The sequence below is a fragment of the Zootoca vivipara genome, chromosome 5, assembly GCF_965207765.1.
Source record: "Zootoca vivipara chromosome 5, rZooViv2.hap1.1, whole genome shotgun sequence".
In the NCBI taxonomy this organism is placed as follows: domain Eukaryota; kingdom Metazoa; phylum Chordata; class Lepidosauria; order Squamata; family Lacertidae; genus Zootoca; species Zootoca vivipara.
Genome location: NC_142588.1, coordinates 32,946,129 through 32,969,251, shown reverse-complemented (window position 1 = coordinate 32,969,251; position 23,123 = coordinate 32,946,129). Strand labels below are relative to the sequence as shown.

Genomic DNA, 23,123 nt, shown 5'->3' with positions numbered 1-23,123 from the left:
GCGGCTCCTTCGCGCGGACGCCAGAGGAAGAGGAAGCCTATAAAGGCGTAGAGGCGGGTTATCCTTGCTCCGCCGTTGACGCTCGGCGGCGCCATTACCGACTCCAGCCTGCGCTCTCTCAACCTCGCCCGCTGCCTCTGCGAGCCCCCGACCACCGGCGCCCAGGCCTCGGCTGGGTGGGAGGAGGAAGAGACGCAGGGTGGGCATTCCCTCCCTCTCCGCGCGCTCTGATTGGACGGCGCGCGTGGCCTGAGAGGGACAAGCGTGGCTTGGGGTTGGCTGTGCCGCGCACCCCCTTTTGCCGCTGAGGGGAAGAAGCCTGGATTGCAACTCCTTCGTCCCTCGGCTTTCCGGTGAGTGGCTTCGCTTCCCAAGCGCGCAAGGGGCGGGGAGGGATGCTGGGGCATCGCCTGAAGGGAGCGGGGGGTGGGGGGAGTCAACAGGGCGCTTCTTGTGCTTGGTGCTATTGTGCATTGAATTCCGCAGGAACTGAGGAATCCCTTCCCTGGGGCTATAAGCAAAGGTGGTGCGCCAAGACCTGAAAGTGAATCAAAAGTGGCCTGGAGCCTGGCGACTCGCGCAGGGACGCTCCGGTCTGTCGTGGAGGCGAGAGGAGCCTCCTCCTGTGCGGTTCTGAAGGGCGCCCGTGGCCTGCACGAAGGGACGCCTGTTGCTGGACCCTTGCTCGGGATGGGGGGGATAGTTGCCAGCTAAAGCTTTCGGGGAGGGGGTTTGGCAGGCCCTCCAAGTGTCCCTCTTGTCCAGGTTCAGCCCAGGGTTGACAGAAGCCGTCCCGGTTTCTGATTGGATCCCAGAATGTCTGGCTTTTCCTTAGGAAGCCCCTGTTTTCATCGGAGAAAGGTGGAGGGGATGCAATAGGTTGGAGGACATCCTGATGGAAATGTTGGAGGGGACGTCTCTCTTTTCATGGGAGAAATGCTGGAGGGTACAGGGTGACGCAGGTGACGCTGTGGGTTAAACCACTGAGCCTAGGGCTTGTCGATCAGAAGGTTGGCAGTTCAAATCCCTGTGATGGGGTGAGCTCCCATTGTTCAGTCCCAGCTCCTGCCAACCTAGCAGTTCAAAAGCACGTCAAAGTGCAAGTAGATAAATAGGTAAGAAGAGAAATAGGCAGGAAGGTAAACGGTGTTTCTGTGCGCTGCTCTGGTTAACCAGAAGCGGCTTTGTCATGCTGGCCACATGACCCGGAAGCTGTACACCGGCTCCCTTGGCCAATAATGCGAGATGAGCACCGCAACCCCAGAGTCGGTAACGACTGGACCTAATGGTCAGGGCCCCCTTTACCCTGTACCCCTTTATGGCGATATGGACCAGAAGGGAATTGGCAACAGCAAAAAAGGCAACACCTAGAAAGAGGGAAAGTGGCAATGGCAACCTGTCCCCATTGGTGCTTCTGCATTGCAGGGGGTTGGACTAGATGATCTGTGATTTTCTCATGCTGGTGGAGTGAACTAGCTTCTTTAACACTACAGGTCTTATTCTTCTCTCCCCCTGCCTTGCCCTCAAGTATGTGTCTTTTTGTTCTTTATATATGCTGCATAACGGGCTGAAATGAATCACAACTGAATTACTGGCATGGAGATGGACATAACTAAGTGGTTGTTTTACTTGGGGTGGTAGGAACTTAATTTTGCTGCTCCCATTTGGCTTCTCCCTCCTATGAAACCTTTCAGTCTGTTACTTGAGTTCCTCGGAACAAAGAATGAGTTGCACTTTAGGTTAGGACCCTTCAGCTCTTGCAGTTTTATGTAGTGAGATGGTGCTTTAAGAAGATTACCTTTCCCCCAATCTTCTAGCTGCATATTTTGGGCGTGAAATAGGGGTACTGATATACAGCACACGACACTTGTTCATTCTAATCTACAACCTGAAATCCATTTAAATTTATGCCCAGTTTCTTTCTGTCTAGATGCCCAGCTAAAAAGGGACAGCAGCAGAAATCAAGAGTCTTGTGGCACTTCAGAAAGCTTCCACAAATTTATTGTGGCAGAAGCTTCTGTGGCAAGGGTAGCAGATACAATGCTCTCCAGACATCGTAAGGACTACCACTCCCATCAGCCCCAGCCAGCATGGCCAGTGGCCCAGCATGATGGGAGTTGTAGTTCAACAACTTCTGGAGGGCACCATGTTGGTCACCCCCATTCTGTGGACTAGAAGCCACTTCATCAGATGCAGCAGATTTTTTTCAAGTTTTGAGAGTTGTGGAGAAGTGGAGTTTTTTTTCTGTTTTGCCGTGATAAGAGACACCTGCGCCTGATGAAATTGCTGAACAACTCTGAAAACTGTTGCTGTACTGATAATTCCTTTTTAAAAAAGGTCTAAACACATAAGAAAATGGTGCTAACATTGCAGGACTCCTAAGGGCCCTGATCCATCAGCTGAAGTTCAGTGGTGGAGCACAAGCTTTGCATGCAAAAATTACTATATTCAGTCCTGGGCATCCGCAGGTAGGACCAGCGTGGGGAAAGCCCCCTAATATTCTTAAGAAGGTCCCTTCTCCAGGCTAAAGAGAGTGACTGGAAGTGGGGAGGCAGAAACAGGTCCTTCTTTCCTTCCAGCAGTGGCAGTTTCAATCTGAAATTTTAGGCACAGTACTGCACCCAGAGCTCAGAAACTGTTTGCATTAATGACATTCCCATTTGCAAAATGCTTCTAGAGGTCGGCAACCTAAGGGCTGGAAGCGACCCATGTGGGTTGCTTAACTGGCCCATGAGCTGCCCCAAAACTGAGCCGCCTGCTTGGCAAGTCCCCGCGCGGTGCGCTAAACCGGCACAACGTGGCGCAGGGACTCTCTTCTGCGGCTCCGGAAATCGCTTCTGCACATGCCCAGTCACCAAAAATCACATCTGCATATGTCTGTGGCGCTGGAAATTGTTTCTGCGCATGCCCAGATGCCGAAAATCGCTTCTGCACATGCCCAGACACCCAAAATTTTGCCAGCGCAGAAGCGATTTTCAGCATCTGGGCATGCGCAGATGCAATTTCCGGCACCATGGACATGCACAGACATGGTTTCCAGTATTGCACTACGCTGGTCCGGTGCACAGAGGATCTCCGTGGGAGTGATCCGGCCCATGCCCGGTAAGCCTTGCCGACCCGTTCCAGAACAATGGGAGTTTCAAACGCAGCTCCTCTGACTTCCCATTGTAATCCCTGCAGCTGTGCAGAATGTAGTGGAGATCCTAACCCATTTTAGTGACTGTGTATATGACGGTTATTCCAGAGCAATTAGAGAGAAAGAGAGCTATGCTGGAATTGACAACTTGCTAACCATGTCCTGCATGTATAAGAGCATCTTCATCTGCAGCCAGCGTTTATGCTCACCTTCATGCCCAGAAATACTTTGCCTGCTGGTTTCTGCAGATCACAGCTGTAGAAAGGCACAGTTAAAAGGCACAAGGGCAGGCCAGACTGGTTAGCTGATAACTTTAACATGTGCAGGCCTGTGTACTCCCCAACCTTATGATTGTTTCCTGTGTCGATTTGTCATGTTTTTGTTTCAAGAATGGTTTTTGTTACTGATTTTTAAGCCACTCCAGGTTCTTTTGGGATTTCTCTTTCAAAGTGGTTTCCTCAGTGAGCATTGCTAAGGTAGTGTTGTGGGAAAACACATATTTTCCTACTTCTCAAGAGACTTCTGCTTGTTAGATGCTGTCTGTGAAAGGAGAAATACATCTTTCGTGGCAACGTTAGCACCACTAGCAAGTGACACTTCCTCTTTAACTTCTTCTTTTAGAACAGTTGTGTGTTTATTAATACCTGCTGCTTCCATGTTTCTGTTCTCTGAAAGAGAGATGACCAACAACATGTTGCTGCAAGGAGTGCTCTTGTCCAGTGTTCCAGATAGCCAGCCATGCCCTTTCCTGGGTTACTCCATTCCAGCCTCCCTTCCCTCCCCCCTGCGCACTCAATGAATTGTTCCATTTTTCTCTGTAGGATCTCTCCCCCCACCCCTGCTTAAATATTTTTTGTACTTCTACAGACCTAGAATTTTGTCTGTTGTGTCATTTGGTTAAATAAGGATCCACTCATTGATGGGAAGAGAAAATGGGAAGGAAGAGACAGAAATAGGGGATGTTTTCCTTTTTCAGTGATACATTTAAACCAGTGTTGGTTTATCTTCTTGTAAACAGCTTTGAGGATTTTTGTTTTTACACATTCAAGCAATGTATACATTTTATGCAATAAATAAAATGAATCAATTATCAGTGGTAGCTAATGCCCATTGGAACCAGTAGGATGGAAGGCAGGGAGACAAACAGAAGGTGGCCAATGACAAGCGGAGACAACTCTTATCCCCCCCCCCCAAATACTCCTCTTTGCTGAGTTCTGTAAGACTGAGACTGAAGAATAGGAGGCTGACAGCCAGTACAACTCCCTGGACTGGCTGTAGCATGGGGATAGCTTGACCCATGTAATCCATGCATTGGTAACATTGGTAAGCTTGGGGCTGGATTACTGAAACCTGCTCTGTGTTGGGTGGCCCTTGGGTTTGGAACCCCTACAGGTAACTCCTCATTTGCTTCTTCAATGCCTTAAAGCTGAAAGCTTTTCACAAGAGACAATTTGGCTCAAAAGCTGACTAAACATCTATGACAGGCACCCCCAAACTGCAGCCCTCCAGATGTTTTGGCCTACAACTCCCATGATCCCTAGCTAACAGGACCAGTGGTCAGGGAATATGGGAATTGTAGGCCAAAACATCTGGAGGGCCGAAGTTTGGGGATGCCTGATCTATGATAAAGAAGGTTGCCTGGTCTACTGGCCTTGTGTGTGCCGTGCATCTTTGATCAGAAGGTGAAGATTTCTTGGCATGGATGTAAAGTGAGGGGGAAAGTTCTCATATGCTTTACACTCTCTGTGGTGCTGCTGAAGGCAGGGTTAGCAAAAAAAAGGGGAAAGAAAAGAAAAAATTGCAGTTTAATGTGATTAATGTTAATATACCAATGACTCTCTTGGTGCCTTGACTTTTATGTCTCTTGGTGCCCTTGGCCTTTTAGCTAAAACAGGCTTTGTTTAGCTGATCTTAGAACAGTTTCAGGAAAGTGTGATTGCAATGAACTTTATCTTCTCTCAGTCATGTGCTTTTAAAAGGCATGTGGGGAAACTGCAGAACAAGGACAGCCGTAGTCACAGATCAAAGGCCAAACTGAATAATGTTTTGCATGTCGTATTGGGGTGGTGCATGTCTCCCTGTCTTTTATCTGAAGTATAAGACTCTCCCCTTGGAGAGAGAATGGTAACTGCAACAAGATTACAGTGGTACCTTGGTTTATGAACACAATTGGTTCCGGAAGTCTGTTCATAAACTGAAGCGTTCATAAACTGAAGCGAGCTTTCCCATTGAAAATAATGGAAAATGAATTAATCCGTTCCAGACAGTCTGCGGAGTACTTAAACTGAAGCGTTCATAAACTGAAGCGAACTTTCCCATTGAAAGTAATGGAAAGTGGATTAATCCGTTCCAGACGGGTCCACGGAGTACTTAAACTGAAGCGTTCATAAACTGAAGCATGGGTGTAATTGGTTCCGGAAGTCTGTTCATAAACTGAAGCGTTCATAAACTGAAACGAACTTTCCCATTGAAAGTAATGGAAAGTGAATTAATCCGTTCCAGATGGGTCCGCGGCGTTCATAAACTGAAAATTCATAAACCGAGGTGTTCATAAACCGAGATTCCACTGTACTATTATTTTTAAATTCAGTATTTGCAACTTTTGAAATTCACCCCTCTCTTGTTGATTCAAATTATCAAGGAAATAACTGTTAAAATAATGAGTTTATATAATTCCCTTGTAGAAAGGACATATACATATACATATTCTGATATATGCCAGAAGAGGTTTGGCTATAGGTGATAATGGCTTCATATTCTGGCTTGTTTTGAAGTCATTATCCATAGTTTCCAGGCTTGCACATAATGGAAATCTCTTGTTAAATGCTGGCTCTTGGCATGCTTTGTTGCTTGTTTAGAGGGCACAGCAAAACAACAGGGAGATGGTCCTGCATGTGGGTGCACACACTCTGTTTTATTACATCAGGTTTTCTGGCACAGCATTATGTGTGGGCATGGCTGATATGAAAGGGAGCAAAGGATGGTCTTTTGATTTGAAGACAAAGTGTGTTAAGCTGACACAAAGTTACTATCATGTGGAGAACTGGTGGCCTCCACAGGTCACTGGAAATTTTCAGAAGCAGATCCACCACACCAAATGATTGAATGGTGACGGCTCCTTTTTCTGGTTGCAGATGTCAAGTTGATTCAGCCTTTTCAATAGCTGTCGCAATCCAAATGATCCATTTGGCATGCCAACCAAACAGGAATATTCAAAGTGCCCTTTTTCAACACCCAAATACAGTTGACCAGTATTATCTTAAAAGAATAACAATCCATGTGAAACCACCCAATAAAATGAGATTTGGACAAGATATTTGTTAATTCATGACTTGTACCCTTAACCATTACACTGAGACAGCTTTCATACCATGTATAAAGTTTTGTTAAGCCAAGGCTGCAAACCTGGACCCGCTTTTTGGAAGTAAATCGCATGGAACTGCCTTATGGGTATATGTGCATGGAATTATGCTGGATCATGAGCAAGGCCAAAACCAATTATCTCTATTACAGAGGTGTTTTCCCTCTGGGAAAGCACTGTTCATTCTTAAAAACTGTCTTACTCTTCAAAAGCTGCTTTATGTATTGTTTCTTTCTGTGAAACGTGTGCGCACATCCTTGACCGTTCTCTTTGTGGATTTCATTGTAAAAGTATTAATTTAGGTTTGTGGAAAAGTAGTCTTACATATGTGCACTGAAAGATGAATTTGTTTTCATGCAGTTCAAGGATGTGGCTCCTCATAGTCGTGGCAAGTTTGATCCAAGGACTGGCAACTTCAGAAAACTTTGTGAGAAGACAAAATGTCGACCCTGAAGCTACTATGAATATTGTAAGCTCTTTTTACCTTTCTGTGTCGTATCTATTATAGTTAAAGGCATCAGTGGCAATTGGTGCTACACTTGATATTACTGAAGTTGCATTTTCACTGAAAGTTTGGGATTACAGGGTGCGTGAAAATATTCACTTACCATTATTATTTTTTAGGCACGTAACCTTCCCTTCTGATACAATTACATTTCTCAGGGTGGCTTACAGCCATTAAAACAAAGCAAATCAATAAAACAAACAAAAAACAATCCCATAAAAGATATAAAGTGGCAGCGAGAGGCTTGGAGATAGCAGAACTATACGCCCACATTCCAAAATGTTTCTGTCTGGCAAGTCTTGCTCAACACTCTCGTGACCCACTAACGTAGGGATGGTTGGACTTATTGTTAAAACATGCCTTCTATTTGCTACAACAGCAAGCTTCTTTCAAGCCTCTTCCCCCCCCTCTCTCTGTGTGTGGGGGGGAGTGGAATCCTGCAAATTTAAGGGAAGGTCTCTGAGTGTGCATATGAGGGCACGGCACTGAAAAACCTTGTGCTAAACTATTTGTTAGGTGTCAAACTTTCCCTTGATAATTATTCTTGGGAAAACTGGAGGCTGTCTCAATGAGTCTGTTGCTCAGGTACCTAATCTGATAGCTCTAGAAAGCTGAATTGCCTCTGAGATACTGTTCGGTTTTGCGTTAAAGGCGGTCACCAAAGAGACTGCTGATTTGGCCACAGCAATAACTTATTAGACTTCTTTGGAGCTGACAAACTGATTGTGTGGTACAGTCCTACTCCCTTTTCTGACTTTGCACCTTTTTGCACACTCCAGGTACTGACTGTCTTCTGTGGAAAAGAATTGTCCAGGCTTTTTTAAAGCCACTTGCTAATGTTCTCAACTGAATGCTGCCCATTCTTTCCTTTCCCTCCTAGAGCGAAATTATTTCCTTCAGAGGATATCCCAGCGAGGAATATGAAGTGGTAACAGATGATGGGTATATCCTGAGTATTAACAGAATCCCTCATGGGAAAATTAATCAGTGGAACAAGGGTGAGTGTATGTTTTGAGGTAATATATTGTGTGTACACGTACAGTGGTACCTCTACTTACGAATAACTCTACTTACGAATGGAGCTCTGTCCGCCATCTTGGATGTGGTTTAGATAGGATTTTTTCCACTTACGAATTTTTAGATAGGGTTGCTTCTACTTACGATTTTTTTCTCCCAATGAATTCCTATGGGATTTGACTTACAATTTTTTTCGACTTACAAATGTGCGTTCGGAATGCATTAAATTCGTAAGTAGAGGTACCACTGTAAATACAAATGTCCCATACTATGCAGAGATATAGATATAGATACAGAGAAAGAAATGATGGCTTCTTGCTTTGGAGAAATTTTGCTTACATCAGCTTTCACCAGTGCGAAAATAGATAATTTGTTTGATAATGTAGGGTTCTTATAGATCTATAAATAACAGGTTCTTTGTTCAGCGAAACTAACAGTTAAAAAGCAAAGTTATATATACATACACACCTTGCTATTGAGCTCATTCCGACAAAATGAATCTGTCCCCCTCCCCCGCAACCCTTTTACCATCTAAGAATTGGGGCATGAGGAGAGAAGGGAAGGCTGGTAGGTATTATTATTTAGCTTTTTACTGGTGTTTTTTAAAATAAAAATAATAACAGTGTATTTTCAGAGTCTTTTTCATCTTCAGGGTTCTCCCCTCCCACAAAGGCAGTAGCATAATCTGGGCCACCGAGAATTTGCAAGACATTCAGATAAATATTACCACACTTGGAGTGCATCCAAAACCTGGCACCATTCTGCCTCCACTGGGACCAGTTTTGCTTGTATGGCTTCATTACATATGCTGCAAGGGCATGGTAGAGCAGAGCACTTTCTCTCTTCATGTGGGGGAGTGAACATTCCCTGCTTCTTTTCCTAAAGGCATTAGGTGTGGAAACATTGTACTTGACTAAGCAGGTCTGAGCTAAAGCTACTCCACCCACCCACCCTCAGAAGTTGGCTATGAGAGGGCTTTGGTTCAGAGGAGCACAGGAAGCCTTGCTAAGTGAGTGGGGACATAGGTCAGGCACAAGCTCTTGACCCTCTCCCACCCCCAGTTCTCATTCCTTGATTTGCCCATAGGGTGCTGGCAGGTCTCTTCTCAAGCAATTGGTTGGCTCTCTTCTCCATTCTTGGAGATGTAGGGTGGATACATTATGTTGATAATGACTGGGCAGCCTGCTATTCTTTTTATTATTATCCGTTTTGCTTTCTTGGGTGTCTCTTGCTATCCAGTGTAGCAAAATAACATGGTGGTCTCATTTTTCCTACAAAAGTGATGGTTGCCAGCCAAGGTGTCCTCTTCCGTTTTTGTATTTTGTGGTCTCACCAGTTGGTCAGCAATGTGGGAGGAAGTGCACATGATTGCCCAATATGTTCTTGTTCTATTTTTCTTTTAAGATTTCAAAAAAATAGATCATACTAATAGATGAAGTCAAGGATATTTTAATCCTTTCCTGGGCTGTTAAAAGAAGTGGGGAAGTATGGTGGCAGGCAGAAAGGGAAGCTAGAATAACTAGGTCATAGTCCATGTTGACATCAGCTGTTTTCAGTCCTGACATAGCTGTGAGCTGCACACCACCTTGACACAAGTGACAGGGAAGTGCATGTGATTTTTTGGGGGGTGGCAGGGAGCGGATCTCTTTAGTTGCAAAAGAGTCTTTTTGCAGTTGTCACATATGCATTTGCTTCAGCCATTCACAGAGACTCACTACTGCCTGTTGTTTCAAAAAGGGTGGAGGTGGTAGCACAGGCTTAGGCAAACTAGGCCCTCCAGATGTTTTGAGACTACAGTTCCCATCATCCCTGACCACTGATCCTGTTAGCTAGGGATGATGGGAGTTGTAGTCCCAAAACATCTGGAGATGCCGAGTTTGCCTATGCATGTGGTATCCAGGCATCCAGCACACCCAGCTCAGTGTCCCAATGCCTTTGCCTCTCTTGCCTGCAGCTTTTTCCTTGAGTAAAAGGAGTTCACTCCAAGGTATGGGGCTAGGACAACCTGAGGTTGTTGCATTTGTGAAGCCCGAGTAAAGGATTGTCTAACAAGTGATGATTTTTGGTAGCCGAGGCACAGGTGGCGTCATGAAGTAAGGGCAGATGGTCTGTACCAAGCTGTAGCTTCAATGTCTCATTTTCCCGCCCCTCTTCCATTATAAGGTTTGATGCGGGGTGGGTGGGAAGCTGAACAAATAATTTGTTTAGCTTAATGGATACCCTAGTGATGTTTAACAACCACAAAAACTTTGTCCCACACAGTTGGTCTGTTCTAATCAAGAGGCATCAAGTATCTTGGGAAAAGTAGCTCGTTTCCCTCGGTTTCAGTTTATCTTGTGGCTGTTTGTGTCAAATACGCTGCCTTTGATACATTCAGTGATGGTTCTTGCAGTGTTAAAACTGTTAAGTGGGGCTGTGGATCTGTTTGTAATAAAGGAGAATTTTAGTACAAGGTACCAAAGTGATAGAAGAAAAGGACGTTTCCCCAAAGGACACTTAAGTCTGGTGTTTTGATTTCTCATACCTCTAGATAAAATAAGAGCTGTTTTGAATTGGGCAAAGGTTGGATATTTAAAAAATGTGTTTGCTCTGCTTTCCACATTGCATTCAGAAGTGATTGGTTGGTATTCCACCAAGTTTTACTCAGAGTAGACCTGTTGTTGACTTAGTCATGCCTAATTAATTTCGGTGAGCAAAACTCACCGAACTATCCCCCTTATTCATTCCAGACTAAAAGACGCCACTTGTGGAATTGCTGGCTGTGCATTCTCTTGCCCCATGTTTATAGCAGGCATGGAATGATCACATGACTGGCGTTAAAAATTTCAATGGATCTCAGTCTTGTTGGAAGCAGACACTGAAGCAGTAACTTTACTTAAAACATTTCACTTTCAGGTCCCAAGCCTTCAGTGTTTCTGCAGCACGGCTTGCTTGCTGATGGCAGTAACTGGGTGACAAATCTAGACTACAACAGCCTGGGCTTTATGCTGGCTGATGCTGGCTATGATGTTTGGCTGGGAAACTCCAGAGGTAACACTTGGTCCAGAAAACACATACACTATACAGCAGACCAAGAAGAATTCTGGATGTTCAGGTAGAGTGAAATATCTAAACTTACTTGCATGTCACTGGTTCCTGGTTTTGCCCTTTAGACTCATGCTCTTCATATTGGTACCGTAGTTAAATAAACAATCAAACTTGCACATATTGTACATATGGGGAATTGTGTGCTTGGTTGAAGCCCACAGTTGGGATAATCCCAGCATCAAAGGATGAAACCGGCTGGCAATTCATTTTTGAGCCCAGTTCAAGGTGCTCACATTAGTGTTTAAAGTTCTAAATGACTTAGGCCCCAAATATCTACAGACACTAGCATCTGCAGCAAGGGCAGATGAACTACAACTTCCTGATTCCTACCTTCATTTTCTTAATTTTTTTTAAAAAGAGTTAACTCTTTCTAGCATTTGTAAAATCTGTGGTATGTGGCAAATTGTACAGGAGCAATTATCCTTTTTTTAAAAAAAAATGAGAAACTAGCCTGCTCCCATTTCAGTGTTTTGAACCCCGCTGAAAATTTATCCTGGTGCCCATGCCTACAAACCCTCTTGGGGAGAATGGAACCTCTTGGTAGTTCTGCCACCCTCAGAGCTTCAGAAAGTGATCACCTAGGAGAGGGCATTCTGTGCGGCAGCCCCTAAGTTTTGGAGTTCCCTTCTCATAGAGGTACACTTGACGTATCTTCTATGCTGAAGAGTCATCTCTTTCCCCTGGCCCTTGACACCAGAGGTGTATATATATATTCTTTTATTGTAATGTCTTTTAACTGTTCTTAATACTGCATTTTAAAATTGTTGCAACCCACCCTGATACCTCAGGGTGAAGTGCAGGTAAGACATTCAATATAAAATGATGGTGGTGAAAAGTGTCCTTAGTGGTGCTAATAGACTTTGGCTGGAATTAGATTTGATGTGGGAGAATATCCTCAGACATGGGCGCAAGAGGAAGCAGAGCCCTCCGCTGCCCACTGCATAAATTCTGTTCCTCCCAAATTGACATTTTAAAAAGTAGTTTCTCCCATTGTTTCCAGTATTCATCACACTGGGAGAAACATGGCTTTTTCACCTCCCTTTTCCAGCAGGATTTGTCTTCCTCTTCCAGTCTGTCAGTGTTGCGTTTGTAAACCTCCCTGATGATTTGTAAGAACTTTGGTGAAAGTTCGGTTTGCCTTATTTGGTTTTCCAGGTGCTGCTATCTGACATCTAGAGACAGCTTGCCTGTCAAAACTGCCACATTTTGATAGCCACGTGGTTGCTGTTAACTAGGTGGTGGCCTCTCTTCATGTGCAGTGAAGTGCTCATAATTCAGCATTAGCCATTTCTGAACAGCGCCGGTGGAGATATCTAAGAAGGACAAGTAATGGCTTAATTAAAAAAAAGACTGCTTCACAAATGTTCAGAGACTTGGGGACTTGATGGGTCTGTGGTGAACTTTGATCTGCCAAATCCAAGTCTGTTTTTTCGACTGCATTGTGCTGAGAACATTGCATTTGAGACAAACAAAATGTGGGTCCCACTGCATATGCAAGTCTGTTAAACATAGGCTGGTTTTTTCCCCTTTCCTTTGCAGTTTTGATGAAATGGCTAGATATGACCTTCCTGCTTCAATAGATTTTATCCTGAACAAAACCGGACAGGAACAAATATTTTATGTTGGCCATTCCCAGGGCACCACAATGGGTAGGTTTGCAGGTTTCTTAAATGCGCATTGACAATTCTAATAGCCACAGCTATTTCTTTGTACAGCAGCTATTCCATATTACTTTTAGGAGGAAGCTTGTTCATAGTACCATGATTACACATGGTGTCACTGGGCACACATTGGAAATAAAAACAACCATTAACCAATTGTAACAGGAAGCTACAGTCTAACAAACCCAGGAAGTATTGCATTAAGGCCCATGAGAGAAGGCAAGAAGGGAGTGTGGGCCGAACACTCATTCTCAGTCAGAAAAGTCACAGGGCAGTAGTCAACTAACTTTTTGTAGTAGTAAAAGGAGATTTTTCTCCTTCCTCCCCTGTACCATCTGCTTTAAATTTGCTCTGGAGAGTTGGGTGAACCCAGTGACAGTTTCAGGGGGCACACAAGGGGAGAACATTCTGTTGCACAAGAAAAAGTCCTTGCTGTAATGGAATATTTGCCTCGGTGCTATCTTGAATAGAATCTGCAGTTGAATAACCAACACAGTCATATCTTAACTTCACCACTGACTGTCACTTCTTGTTTTGTTGATTCTTAAGTATATTGATCAAGTGAATTTACAATTATTATATGGTTGAGGATATATATGCAACCGTAAATGTTTTAAGTTGGTCAAAAGCAAGAAAGGGTATTTTCTGTTTCCATAGATCCACAGAGGGGTGTGCTTGAGTCCCTCTGTTTTAAACTTTATGTGTGCTGCTAAGGTCTTTCTATTCTGCCAAGTTTTTACTCTGATTTTGTGTATCTTTCCCCCCACGTTTAAATTTTGCCAATGCTGGTTGTATTAGCATTTGCTGGGATAGTAATTTCATAAGCCACTTTGAGTTTATTTATAAATAAAAGCAGGGTTCAGATCTCTTAATTCAAACAACTTCCTTTTGACTTGAAGGTTCTTATTGTTGTTGGAATATTGGGGTGTAAATCACCAATATTCTTACTACTGCCACTGGCTTCGGTAAAGAAGACAGCAAACAATCGTAGGTGCTAATCTACGTTTATTCAGAGAGTGTGTGTTCAGCCATCACTCTCCAGTTCAGAAGAAAGTGAAAGTAGAAAGAGAACAAAGAACATCACATGACAGGAGATCAGGTTACAGCTTGAGCTCCTGTGTGGGAAAGTTACAGCAATCACATAAAGTAAACATTCATCCACATGCAGCATCTGTGCCATGCAGAGGATTTATGCTAACATCTCCCCTGAATCCTGAAATGGAAAAAGATGCAAATGTGAGAGCATCATTAAGAGAAGTGAACAGACAGTTGTCATAAACAAAATAGGACTTTCCTGCTGTGGAACTCTCTGAGACTGGATTGACCAGCTTTGGCTTCCAGGGGACCAGAGCAGTTGCTCTGTTGACAGAAACAGTGTTGCGTTTGACAACCTGTTGTTGTGGCTTAGCCTGTGTGACTGCTGCCTGTTTTGGAGTTCTAAGCACAGCTAAATTTGCAATTGCTGTGTTGGCAAACTCCTGAGAATACCTCTTGGGTCCTCTTCTAATCCTCTCAGACCTGCGTGAGAGGTGCAAATCCTGTTTACTGAGATTCTCCCCCTCAGGACTTTTGGGAGAACTCATACCAATGGTAAACAGTGGGTCAAGTGCTTCTAGCACTTTTTCATCATCCGATGAAGGTCTGTTAAAAACAGCCTGAGTTCCTTTGTGTATGACTGGTTGAATCGCAACGCACAGGCAAGGGCAACAATAGTTCTGCATTTGGACCCATCACAGCTGGTTCATATTCGGAACTTAGATAATGCTTATGATGTTTGGACTCATCTTCGGGACGAGCACCTTAGGTTGCGCGCCGGATCAACAATGTTATACTTTCAGAGATTAATTAATTTGCGTCTGAAGGAGGGAGGAGACCTGAGAGCCCATTTGCATCAGATGCGTCAACTACGCCAGGAGCTAGTTGACAGAAACGTCAATTTGGATGACGACATTTATTGCTTTACAGTGCTAAATAGCCTTCCCAAGTCCTATAATGCTATTGCAGCCCAGCTGGGGGCTCAAGACCCTCAGCAAATGACTGCAGCAGGAATTTATGCTTCGTTGCTTAATGAGGAGGACAGGACCCGCGCACAGGCGGAGGCCAACGGGGAGCGCGTCTCACCCTCACCTGGTGCATCTGCAGAGACTGCACAAGCCCTTAAAGCTGTGGTCAGATGCCAGTTATGCAATATTCCTGGACACACAGCCAAGACATGCAGACGACCCCAGAAGGACTCAGGAAGTCAACAACAGGCTTCTGGGCCTAAGGGGCGAGGCAGCGGCGGTAGCGGCAGCAGCAGCAGCAGCGGCGGCAGCAGCAAGGGCCCTACAGCACGCAAAATGCTTGTAATGCTCACTCAGCTTGATGACCAAGACGATGACGGGTCTTATCTGATCATAGATTCGGGATCTTCGCACCATCTGGTCAACGACAAGAGACTGTTCCAGACTTTCGAGAAGCTGGACTCCATCGTGTCACAGGCAGATGGCAATTCTTTGAAATCCATTGGAAAAGGAACTATTTTTCTGAAATCTCTAAATTTGAGTATCAGTAATGTGTATCTTGTTCCAGAGCTGAAGCAAAACCTTTTCATGACAGGAGATCAGGTTACAGCTTGAGCTCCTGTGTGGGAAAGTTACAGCAATCACATAAAGTAAACATTCATCCACATGCAGCATCTGTGCCATGCAGAGGATTTATGCTAACAATTGTAAATGGTTCCACACAAGCCATAAAATACTTCATTGCTTTTGTGTTATGAGAAATCTGAGCTTAAAATTTTGATCTTGGGTTTTGTTTGAGAATGCCCAGCTAGCTACATTCATTTCTCTTCTCTCCTTTTCCATCCCACTACCCAGCATTCATTGCATTTTCAACCATGCCACAACTAGCAAAGAAGGTAAAGATGTTCTTTGGACTGGCGCCGGTAGCCACCATAAAGTTTTCAACCAGCCCGTTAGCCAAGATTGGAGTGTTTCCTGAACTGATGTTCAAGGTATGTAAAAAGGTAAAAGGACTGCTGACTGTTAGGTCCAGTCATGGATGACTCTGGGGTTGCGGTGCTCATCTCGCTTTACTGGCCGAGGGAGCCAGTGTACAGCTTCTGGGTCATGTGGCCAGCATGACTAAGCCGCTTCTGGCGAACCAGAGCAGCGCACGGAAACGCCATTTACCATCCCGCCAGAGTGGTACCTATTTATCTACTTGCACTGCATGCTTTCGGACCGAGCAACGGGAGCTCACCCCGTCGCGGGGATTTGAACCGCCGACCTCCTGATCAGCAAGCCCTAGGCTCAGTGGTTTAACCCACATGCCACCTGCATCCAAAGTATTTTGGATCAAATACTTGCTTGAACCACAAGCCGTAATTGTTGCTGGATGTAGCTAAGTACTCAGAAGTGTGCTTTTTCGTTGGCTCTGTACATACTTGAAGAAAAGAAAGAACATAGCTTTTAACAAAAGCCTGAATGAATGGCTCATTTCAAAAGTAAACACCTCAGTTGACCCGAGACTGCTTGTAACGCTCTTCAGCACCTTACCTGCTCAAGCTGGTTGATGCTGACACTTGGCATCAGAGTGTTGCTGTAGCTACTGTTTCCTTCAGTGGGCTGTAATGACAATGTCTGTGTTGAGAATATAGTGCAGGATCCTTTTGCCTATGCGTGCGGGATTTGAATGGGTTTTCTATCCTAAGTGACTGAGTAGAAGATTCTCATAATAGTTTTTGTCATGCTTTGTTTCTACTTGATATGATTAGAAGTATCCACAGCAAAACAGACGATTGACTTAACCTAGTGACCTATATACTAATGTATTGTGTTTGTTTTTTGGCAGGCAATGTTTGGGACTAAGCAGTTTCTCCCTCAGAACAAAGTTATGAGCTGGCTTGCTACTCACTTATGCGACCATTCCGTATTTGATTATCTTTGTGGCAATGTTTTCTTCCTACTATGTGGGTTTAATGAGAAAAACTTAAATATGGTAAGTTTTCTGACTACCTAATAAATAGTACAATGATCTAAATAACTTGGATGTGTGTGAACTTTTCTAAACAGATTACAGCTTATGCCATTGGACAAAATTTGCTTGAATCTTACAAGTGTCTGTTCATGCTGCTTTGGCATATTGGAAAACACATGATTGCTTGGGTATAACTCATAGTTCCATATGTTTCTCTTCCTGTTGTGGGATTGTATATTGTGATTTTATGTTGTGAACTGCTCTGACATCTGCAGATGGAGGGCGGTATACAAATAAAAACAAAAACAAAAAAACAGTGACTGGCATAGAACTAAGTCGTGACTGCCCACTTTGTAAAAATGGAAAGGGGGGAAAAAAAGTTGGTGTGGATTATTAGGTGATCTTTTGAATGTAGTTATTGTTATTTCATTGCTTTTCTACCAGATTTCTTCTTTTCCAAGGGTTAAACAATGTGAACAAAGTACACTCATGTAATCATACGATTATGTTGAATATTTTTTTTATGCATTTGTACAAGCTGGAACGTAACACAATTGTTATGTTCCAGCTTGTACAAATGCACATAAAAATATGCATTGACCTGTGGCACACTACAGCATTAGAATTACGATGTGAACCATGATGTGAAGTGAATGCTTGTAGTTGTTATGCCACACCCTGAATACCAATCAGGGCTGGTGCACAGGGAACTATTTGAGAGTGTATTGTAGATTGCAAGCAGGCTGTGGCGTTCGGCACTCTTTCCCTGCCACCTTGACTCAGTTTGAACATGGTCAAGAGTGCTCCTGAATTCTATTTTAGCCTTTCCCAATTAGAATCTTGGAATGCCCCTTGGATGCAATGTGAATCAAGGGTAAGATTAGTCCATGTGCTAGAGAGGCGAGAGTATGCAATCTCATGACACACCCACAGTTGTTTATTGTCATATCTGCATTGGCCCTAGGGAAGTTTTGCTGGATCATGGGATGAATTATCAGGGCTTTAACATACCTGGGAAGTAAAGCCTTGCTGAACACAGTAACACTTAATTCTCACAACGCATTCATAGGATGGCACTGAAATAATTTTGCTGTGTACTGGTAATATGTAAAATGCATTAATGTTGTGAGACGTTACTTAAAACTAATGTAGTGGGACATTCAGTTAAAACTGAAATACCTTCCCCTAAGGTAATGTCGCTGTTTGGTAACATAATATTGAGATTTGCAGCTTGTTTGGAGTGCCAAGTTGATCTCTGTAAAGAGCTGTAGGTAGTTACTATTTTGCTGTGAATAAACACATAACTGCATGATCTCTGATGCAGTACTTTTGTTCAAATAAACCAAATGGAACAAAAGAAATTAAGTGGCTGTGGCATTTTGTGATGGTTTCACTCGATAATGTTGCTGTTTGTTACAGACTCGAGTAGATGTATATTCAACACACTGTCCAGCTGGGACATCTGTTCAGAACATGCTGCACTGGGCTCAGGTAGGAACCTATACCCTTAATTCTGTTTAAAGAAGCTTCCTGCATATAAAAATAATAAATAAATAAATAATATGTGAAGGTATATGCAAACATTACGAATGCAGCATGCTTCTGTTTTAGGCTGTGAAGTCCGGGCAGCTCAAAGCCTTTGACTGGGGTAGCAAGGAAGCAAACATGGCTCACTACAACCAGGTAAGAATTTCTCACAAATTTGTGCGCATGTGTGTTGCTTACATAATAGAAACCTGCAATGCAATGGACTCCTAACTCCCATCAGCCCTAGCCAGTACAGCCATACCTTGGATCCCGAACACCCTGGAACTCGGACATTTTGGCTCCCGATTGCCACAAACCCGGAAGTGATTGTTCCGGTTTGTGAACGTTCTTTTGGAACCTTGAACGTCCGATGGGGCTTCCGCGGCTTCTGATTGGCTGCAGAAGCTGCAATTTGGTTTCCCAACATTTTGGAAGTCGAACGGACTTCCGGAATGGATTCCATTCGACTTCCAAGGTATGACTGTATGACCAGTGATCTTGATAGGACAGGGCTGTCCAACAGGTCTATCTACTGGTCAATTGCGGCCTGTCCCTGGTAGATCCCAAATCTCCAGCATGATTGCCCCCCAAAAAAACTCAACAACTGATCCCTCTCCCTAAAAAAATCTCAACAACTTTGACTTACCCCTCCCAAAAAAGCTCCACAACTTTGCTCATCCTCTCCAAAAAAAGCTCCACAACTTTGGTCAATCCAATGGGTAGATCACTGCCAGTTTATTTATAGTGGGAGTAGATTGCAGTCTCTTGGAAGTTGGACACCCCTGTGATAGGAGATGTGGTCCAGCAATATCTAGAAGGCCACAGGTTCCCCATTCCTAAAGTATATTGTGTGTACATATGCTGTTTTTTTATCCATAAATCCTTGTTATATTCTGAACCACAAACTTGCTCTTAAAAATAACAATCTGTTCCCCCCCCCTCCTTTTTAGCCAACACCACCTTTCTACAAAGTAAAGGAGATGTCTGTTCCTACAGCTCTTTGGACTGGTGGTCATGACTGGCTTGCTGACCCAAAGGACATTGCCCTATTGATGACTCAGGTCCCGAACTTAGTTTACCACAAGAATATCCCTGAATGGGAACATCTGGATTTCATCTGGGGCCTCGATGCCCCACAGCGCATGTACAAAGATATAATTCAACTGATGCAGAAATATCAATAAGGCCACATCATCCTAGGAGCTGCGATTCTGAAGTATTTCTTCAAGAAACTAGCATGACCATGCTGGTTTTTTTAAATCATGGAAAGAAATCCCTTCTTTAAATATGTATTCTCTTATTAACCTGTCTAAATGCAGTTTAGTAATACCTCAGGAAATTTACATTTTTGCACTGCTTATAAGGGTTCTCATGCATCTTGAATGGAGATGTTGAGACACAACTTCTTGTTCTTCTCGTCGCGGTCGTCTTGAGGGAAGGAAAAGCCTTGCTGCTAATCTTGTCTAGTGATAAGTATCTGAAATTAAATCTGATCTCCCCCAACTTGTTATGGACAGTGGGGTGGAGTAATGTTCTGGCTAAAGCCTTGCTAGCATCAGGAAGCTTTATAAAATGAGATCTTTTCTCACCCCGCTTCCCATAGCAGAGTTAGGAAGATGAGCTGTACTTTCGATCAGAGTGTATTGGTGCATGTTGTAGGCCTATTTCCCTGTGTGTCTGGTAATGCCAGTGGGAAGCTTACATCATTTGTTTTATCTTGGCTGGCTCTGCACATTACAAGAAGAAAACAACACACTGCAGTGGTTAAGTGTCCCCAGCATGGGATTCCTCTAGGGCTCTTTTTTTGAGTGTTGGACCTTGTAGTCCTCTTTATTCTGAAGTGCATTCCCTCGATTGCTCTGGAACTACTCAGGGACAAATGCTTTATGGCTGTGCCCTTGTGATATCAAAGCACAAACTGTGCTGTAAAGCTGGTCCTTCTTTGAAGACAAACCGGCGTGTGTTCAGGAATTAAAATGCATGCCTTAAAATGTGTGGCACTGTGTCGCATTGGGAGAACAATGCATGCGACTCTTTCAAAGAAGAGCTGCATCTAGGGCTTGCTTCTGTAGCTGTGGAAATATACAAAAGTATTAACCTTCCAATGTTCATGTTTAAAATATGTGGGTGCTGTTCCAAGGCAGCGACCGTGTGTTTTGAAAGCAGCAAGGTACATAGCACTTATTTAAAGGCTGTCCGGTTGAGCCTAAATGCATTTTATTAGGGTTTTGAAAGAAAAGGAAGAAACGTTCTCCAACAAGTCCTCTTTTCTTGGAATACAAGCTCTGAGCATGTATTATAATGCTGTGGAGCACATCCTTTACACCCCATGTTCAACCCATGTTGTTTCTGCGTAGACCTTGGAAAGAGCCCTTTCTGAAACCCTGGAGAGCTGCTCAAAATTGGTGTAAGTAATATGGAGTTAGATGGACTAAATGTTCAGACTAAGGCTGCATCCAGATGTCACTTAGTTATGTCTTCCTAGCATTTGCCTACCTGTGCACTTTTGTGTTTCACGCAATGCAAAAGCCACTTCTGGAAATCTAGTGGAAGTTTAGCACTCATGCCCATGTTAATTCTCTGTAGGAAAAAAAAATATGCAATTGCCTTTATTTGGAAAACCGCTGGAGTTTTGTATTGACAAAATTTGGGGCGCTATCCCAGCATATAGTTCTTTAACTACCATTTAAAATTTAGCACAATATGGCAGCATATTGATCAAAAAGTTGAAGTTCTAAAATGCAACAGGTGCTGCAGTATAAAAGGAATGTTAGTGATCAGGACAGAAGCCCTTAGCATTATAATTAGTAAAACTAATACAATAAACCCCATGTCTGAATGCAGCCTCAGCACAAGGTAGCTTCCTATGGCTGATGTTTCACAGGCCAAGCCTCAGTGAAACGTCCCATACTACCTAACACCTTGATATTTCAGACCCTTTGGGGCTTTTTTCTATATCAAAGAAGTGTTGTGAAAATATTTGTTCAAACTGTGAGATGAATTCAGAATTGAGATGGCGTGATTTATTTTTATTAACAAAATTCAGAATTAGCTTATACTATGGAATACGACTCTTTTTGCAACTTCACAGATCCATAAAGAATGATTAAAATGAATGGTTTGGATTTTATAAAGCAAAGTTCAGTTTGCAACTTTTAGACTTGTTTTTCCCCTGCAGAGATGAAATGAACGGCAGTGCATAGACTGACTACCAAAGATGCTCAATTATATTGTGTCTATGCTCTGATTCTTTATGTTCTGGTTCTCTCAATTTTTCTAACTTTTGCACTGAACTGTAATTAACAGATGGAAATGGGAACCTGACAAGTTAACATTATCCATAATGCTTTAATAAATTTTTTTAAAAATAAAAATAAAAATACTTTTTACTTTGGGGTGTTTTGTAAAATCAGCAAATATCAGTTCTACATTTTATGTGCAATATTAATACTTATTCTAACCACTTCCCCTAAATATGAAAACTGATACTTGTAGCTATGCCTGCTTTTTTACCTTCCCATTATATGCCATTTTCTGCTTTGGGTGCAAATTGATAACAAAAACAAGGAAGCATAGTTGCAAATATTAAACTTTGTTGAAGAAATCACTCTGGGAAACCCATGCACTGTGTCTTATGTTTGTCTAAGCTTTTTTTTTGGGGGGGGGGAAATGACAACATTGAATAAAAATATAACTAAAACAGAAAGTGGTCTCTGTGTGTTGTTTCCACAGATGCAAGTATTATACTCTGGAACGATCTTTCTAATGAAGGGTTTTAATCACAAAAATAGTACACATGAAGGACCCCTGTCTTATCCAAACAAGATTGGATAGTGGTAGGAAATTACTTGTGTTACAGAAAACACAGATCCCTGGTGAAATTTCTATGAGCTTAATTTAAAATAGTTGACTGGAATGTTTGTAAGAATGCTCAATCATGGCAGAAATGCCTGAAAATCCAGAACAAGGCTTTTGGATAATACAATACCCTTATAGGTAGTACTGTGCCTCTAGAGTCTGCTTCCTGTTGTCTGTCTGAAATAATAGATCCCTAATCTCCCCTTTCCCCACAAACCAATGCATAATATCTACCTCATAATTCTAGTTTATCAGTGACTGTTCAGTGGGATTGCTGCTTGGCATTGTTGAGGCACTGCTGTGCCACAATAGAGGTTACACACAACACTTAAAACAATGCTGTATGGTGTTAATAGGTGTTCCTATCTGAGGCCACAATCCTGTTGTACTCACAGGTACAGACTGGTCACCTTCGCGATGTTTATTGGAAACTCTGCTCTTTTTGATCTTGCTCATTTTATTAAAATACTGTTTTGGTAGGGAACTTGGGTGCTCTTTGTAAATGCTATTTCTTGCCACTGTTTACAAGGTGAGACAATGGGTAGAGGCAAAGCTAATGGGTAAAATTTGGGCAAGAATAACTTATTGTTCTTCTTCCGAGTCAGATTTCCTTTACAGATATTCTTTACTTTAAAATATAAACAACTTAATATGGAAAAAAACACACACATCTTAAGTGGTATACAACGTACAAATAAGCTATATCATAAAAAACAAGTCTTTATAGCATGTCTGAAGCAGCTGGAGGAAGGCCATTCCATAGTCTAGGGGCAATAATTGCAAAATGCTTGTTTGAGGTCACCGCTCTATGATATTGTATGAGACCACAAGTCAAATTTTCCCTGATGATCTTTCAGGCAAATGGTTCCCTCTGCACAGGTTTAACATATGCTTGTCCAGGTGTTCCGCTTGACATCAGCTGTAGCTTCTGGACCAAACCCTTGGGAAGATGCCCACAGAAAACATTACAGTAGTTCAAGTGTGAGGTTACCAGAGCATCAGAGTGGCCAA

General features: G+C 43.1%; 1 protein-coding gene across 3 annotated transcripts; it reads left to right on the top strand.

Annotated features, from left to right (window-relative positions):
• Nucleotides 1-300: 300 nt before the first annotated feature.
• LOC118096284 (putative lysosomal acid lipase/cholesteryl ester hydrolase) lies at nucleotides 301-21,960 on the top strand. 3 transcript variants are annotated; one of them, XM_035137881.3, is made up of 10 exons: nucleotides 301-353; nucleotides 6,858-6,966; nucleotides 7,883-8,000; nucleotides 10,915-11,113; nucleotides 12,646-12,755; nucleotides 15,626-15,762; nucleotides 16,602-16,748; nucleotides 18,147-18,218; nucleotides 18,339-18,410; nucleotides 19,205-21,960. In XM_035137881.3, exons 2-10 carry the CDS (start codon nucleotides 6,865-6,867, stop codon nucleotides 19,436-19,438), a joined length of 1,191 nt encoding a protein of 396 aa, XP_034993772.1. In that variant the 5' UTR covers nucleotides 301-353; nucleotides 6,858-6,864; the 3' UTR covers nucleotides 19,439-21,960. The 3 variants fall into 3 exon arrangements, with proteins under 3 accessions (XP_034993772.1, XP_088526442.1, XP_088526441.1); XM_088670316.1 differs by having other exon boundaries at nucleotides 7,883-8,002; nucleotides 10,923-11,113; XM_088670315.1 differs by lacking the exon at nucleotides 301-353 and having other exon boundaries at nucleotides 6,823-6,966.
• Nucleotides 21,961-23,123: the final 1,163 nt, after the last annotated feature.

Excerpts from the sequence above, each read along its gene's own strand:
- LOC118096284 (XM_088670315.1), top strand. The coding sequence starts at position 6,838 with ATGAATTTGTTTTCATGCAGTTCAAGGATGTGGCTCCTCATAGTCGTG. Across the intron at positions 8,001-10,914 it reads AATTAATCAGTGGAACAAGG|GTCCCAAGCCTTCAGTGTTT; the intron begins GTGAGTGTATGT and ends TTTCACTTTCAG. Across the intron at positions 18,219-18,338 it reads ACATGCTGCACTGGGCTCAG|GCTGTGAAGTCCGGGCAGCT; the intron begins GTAGGAACCTAT and ends CTTCTGTTTTAG.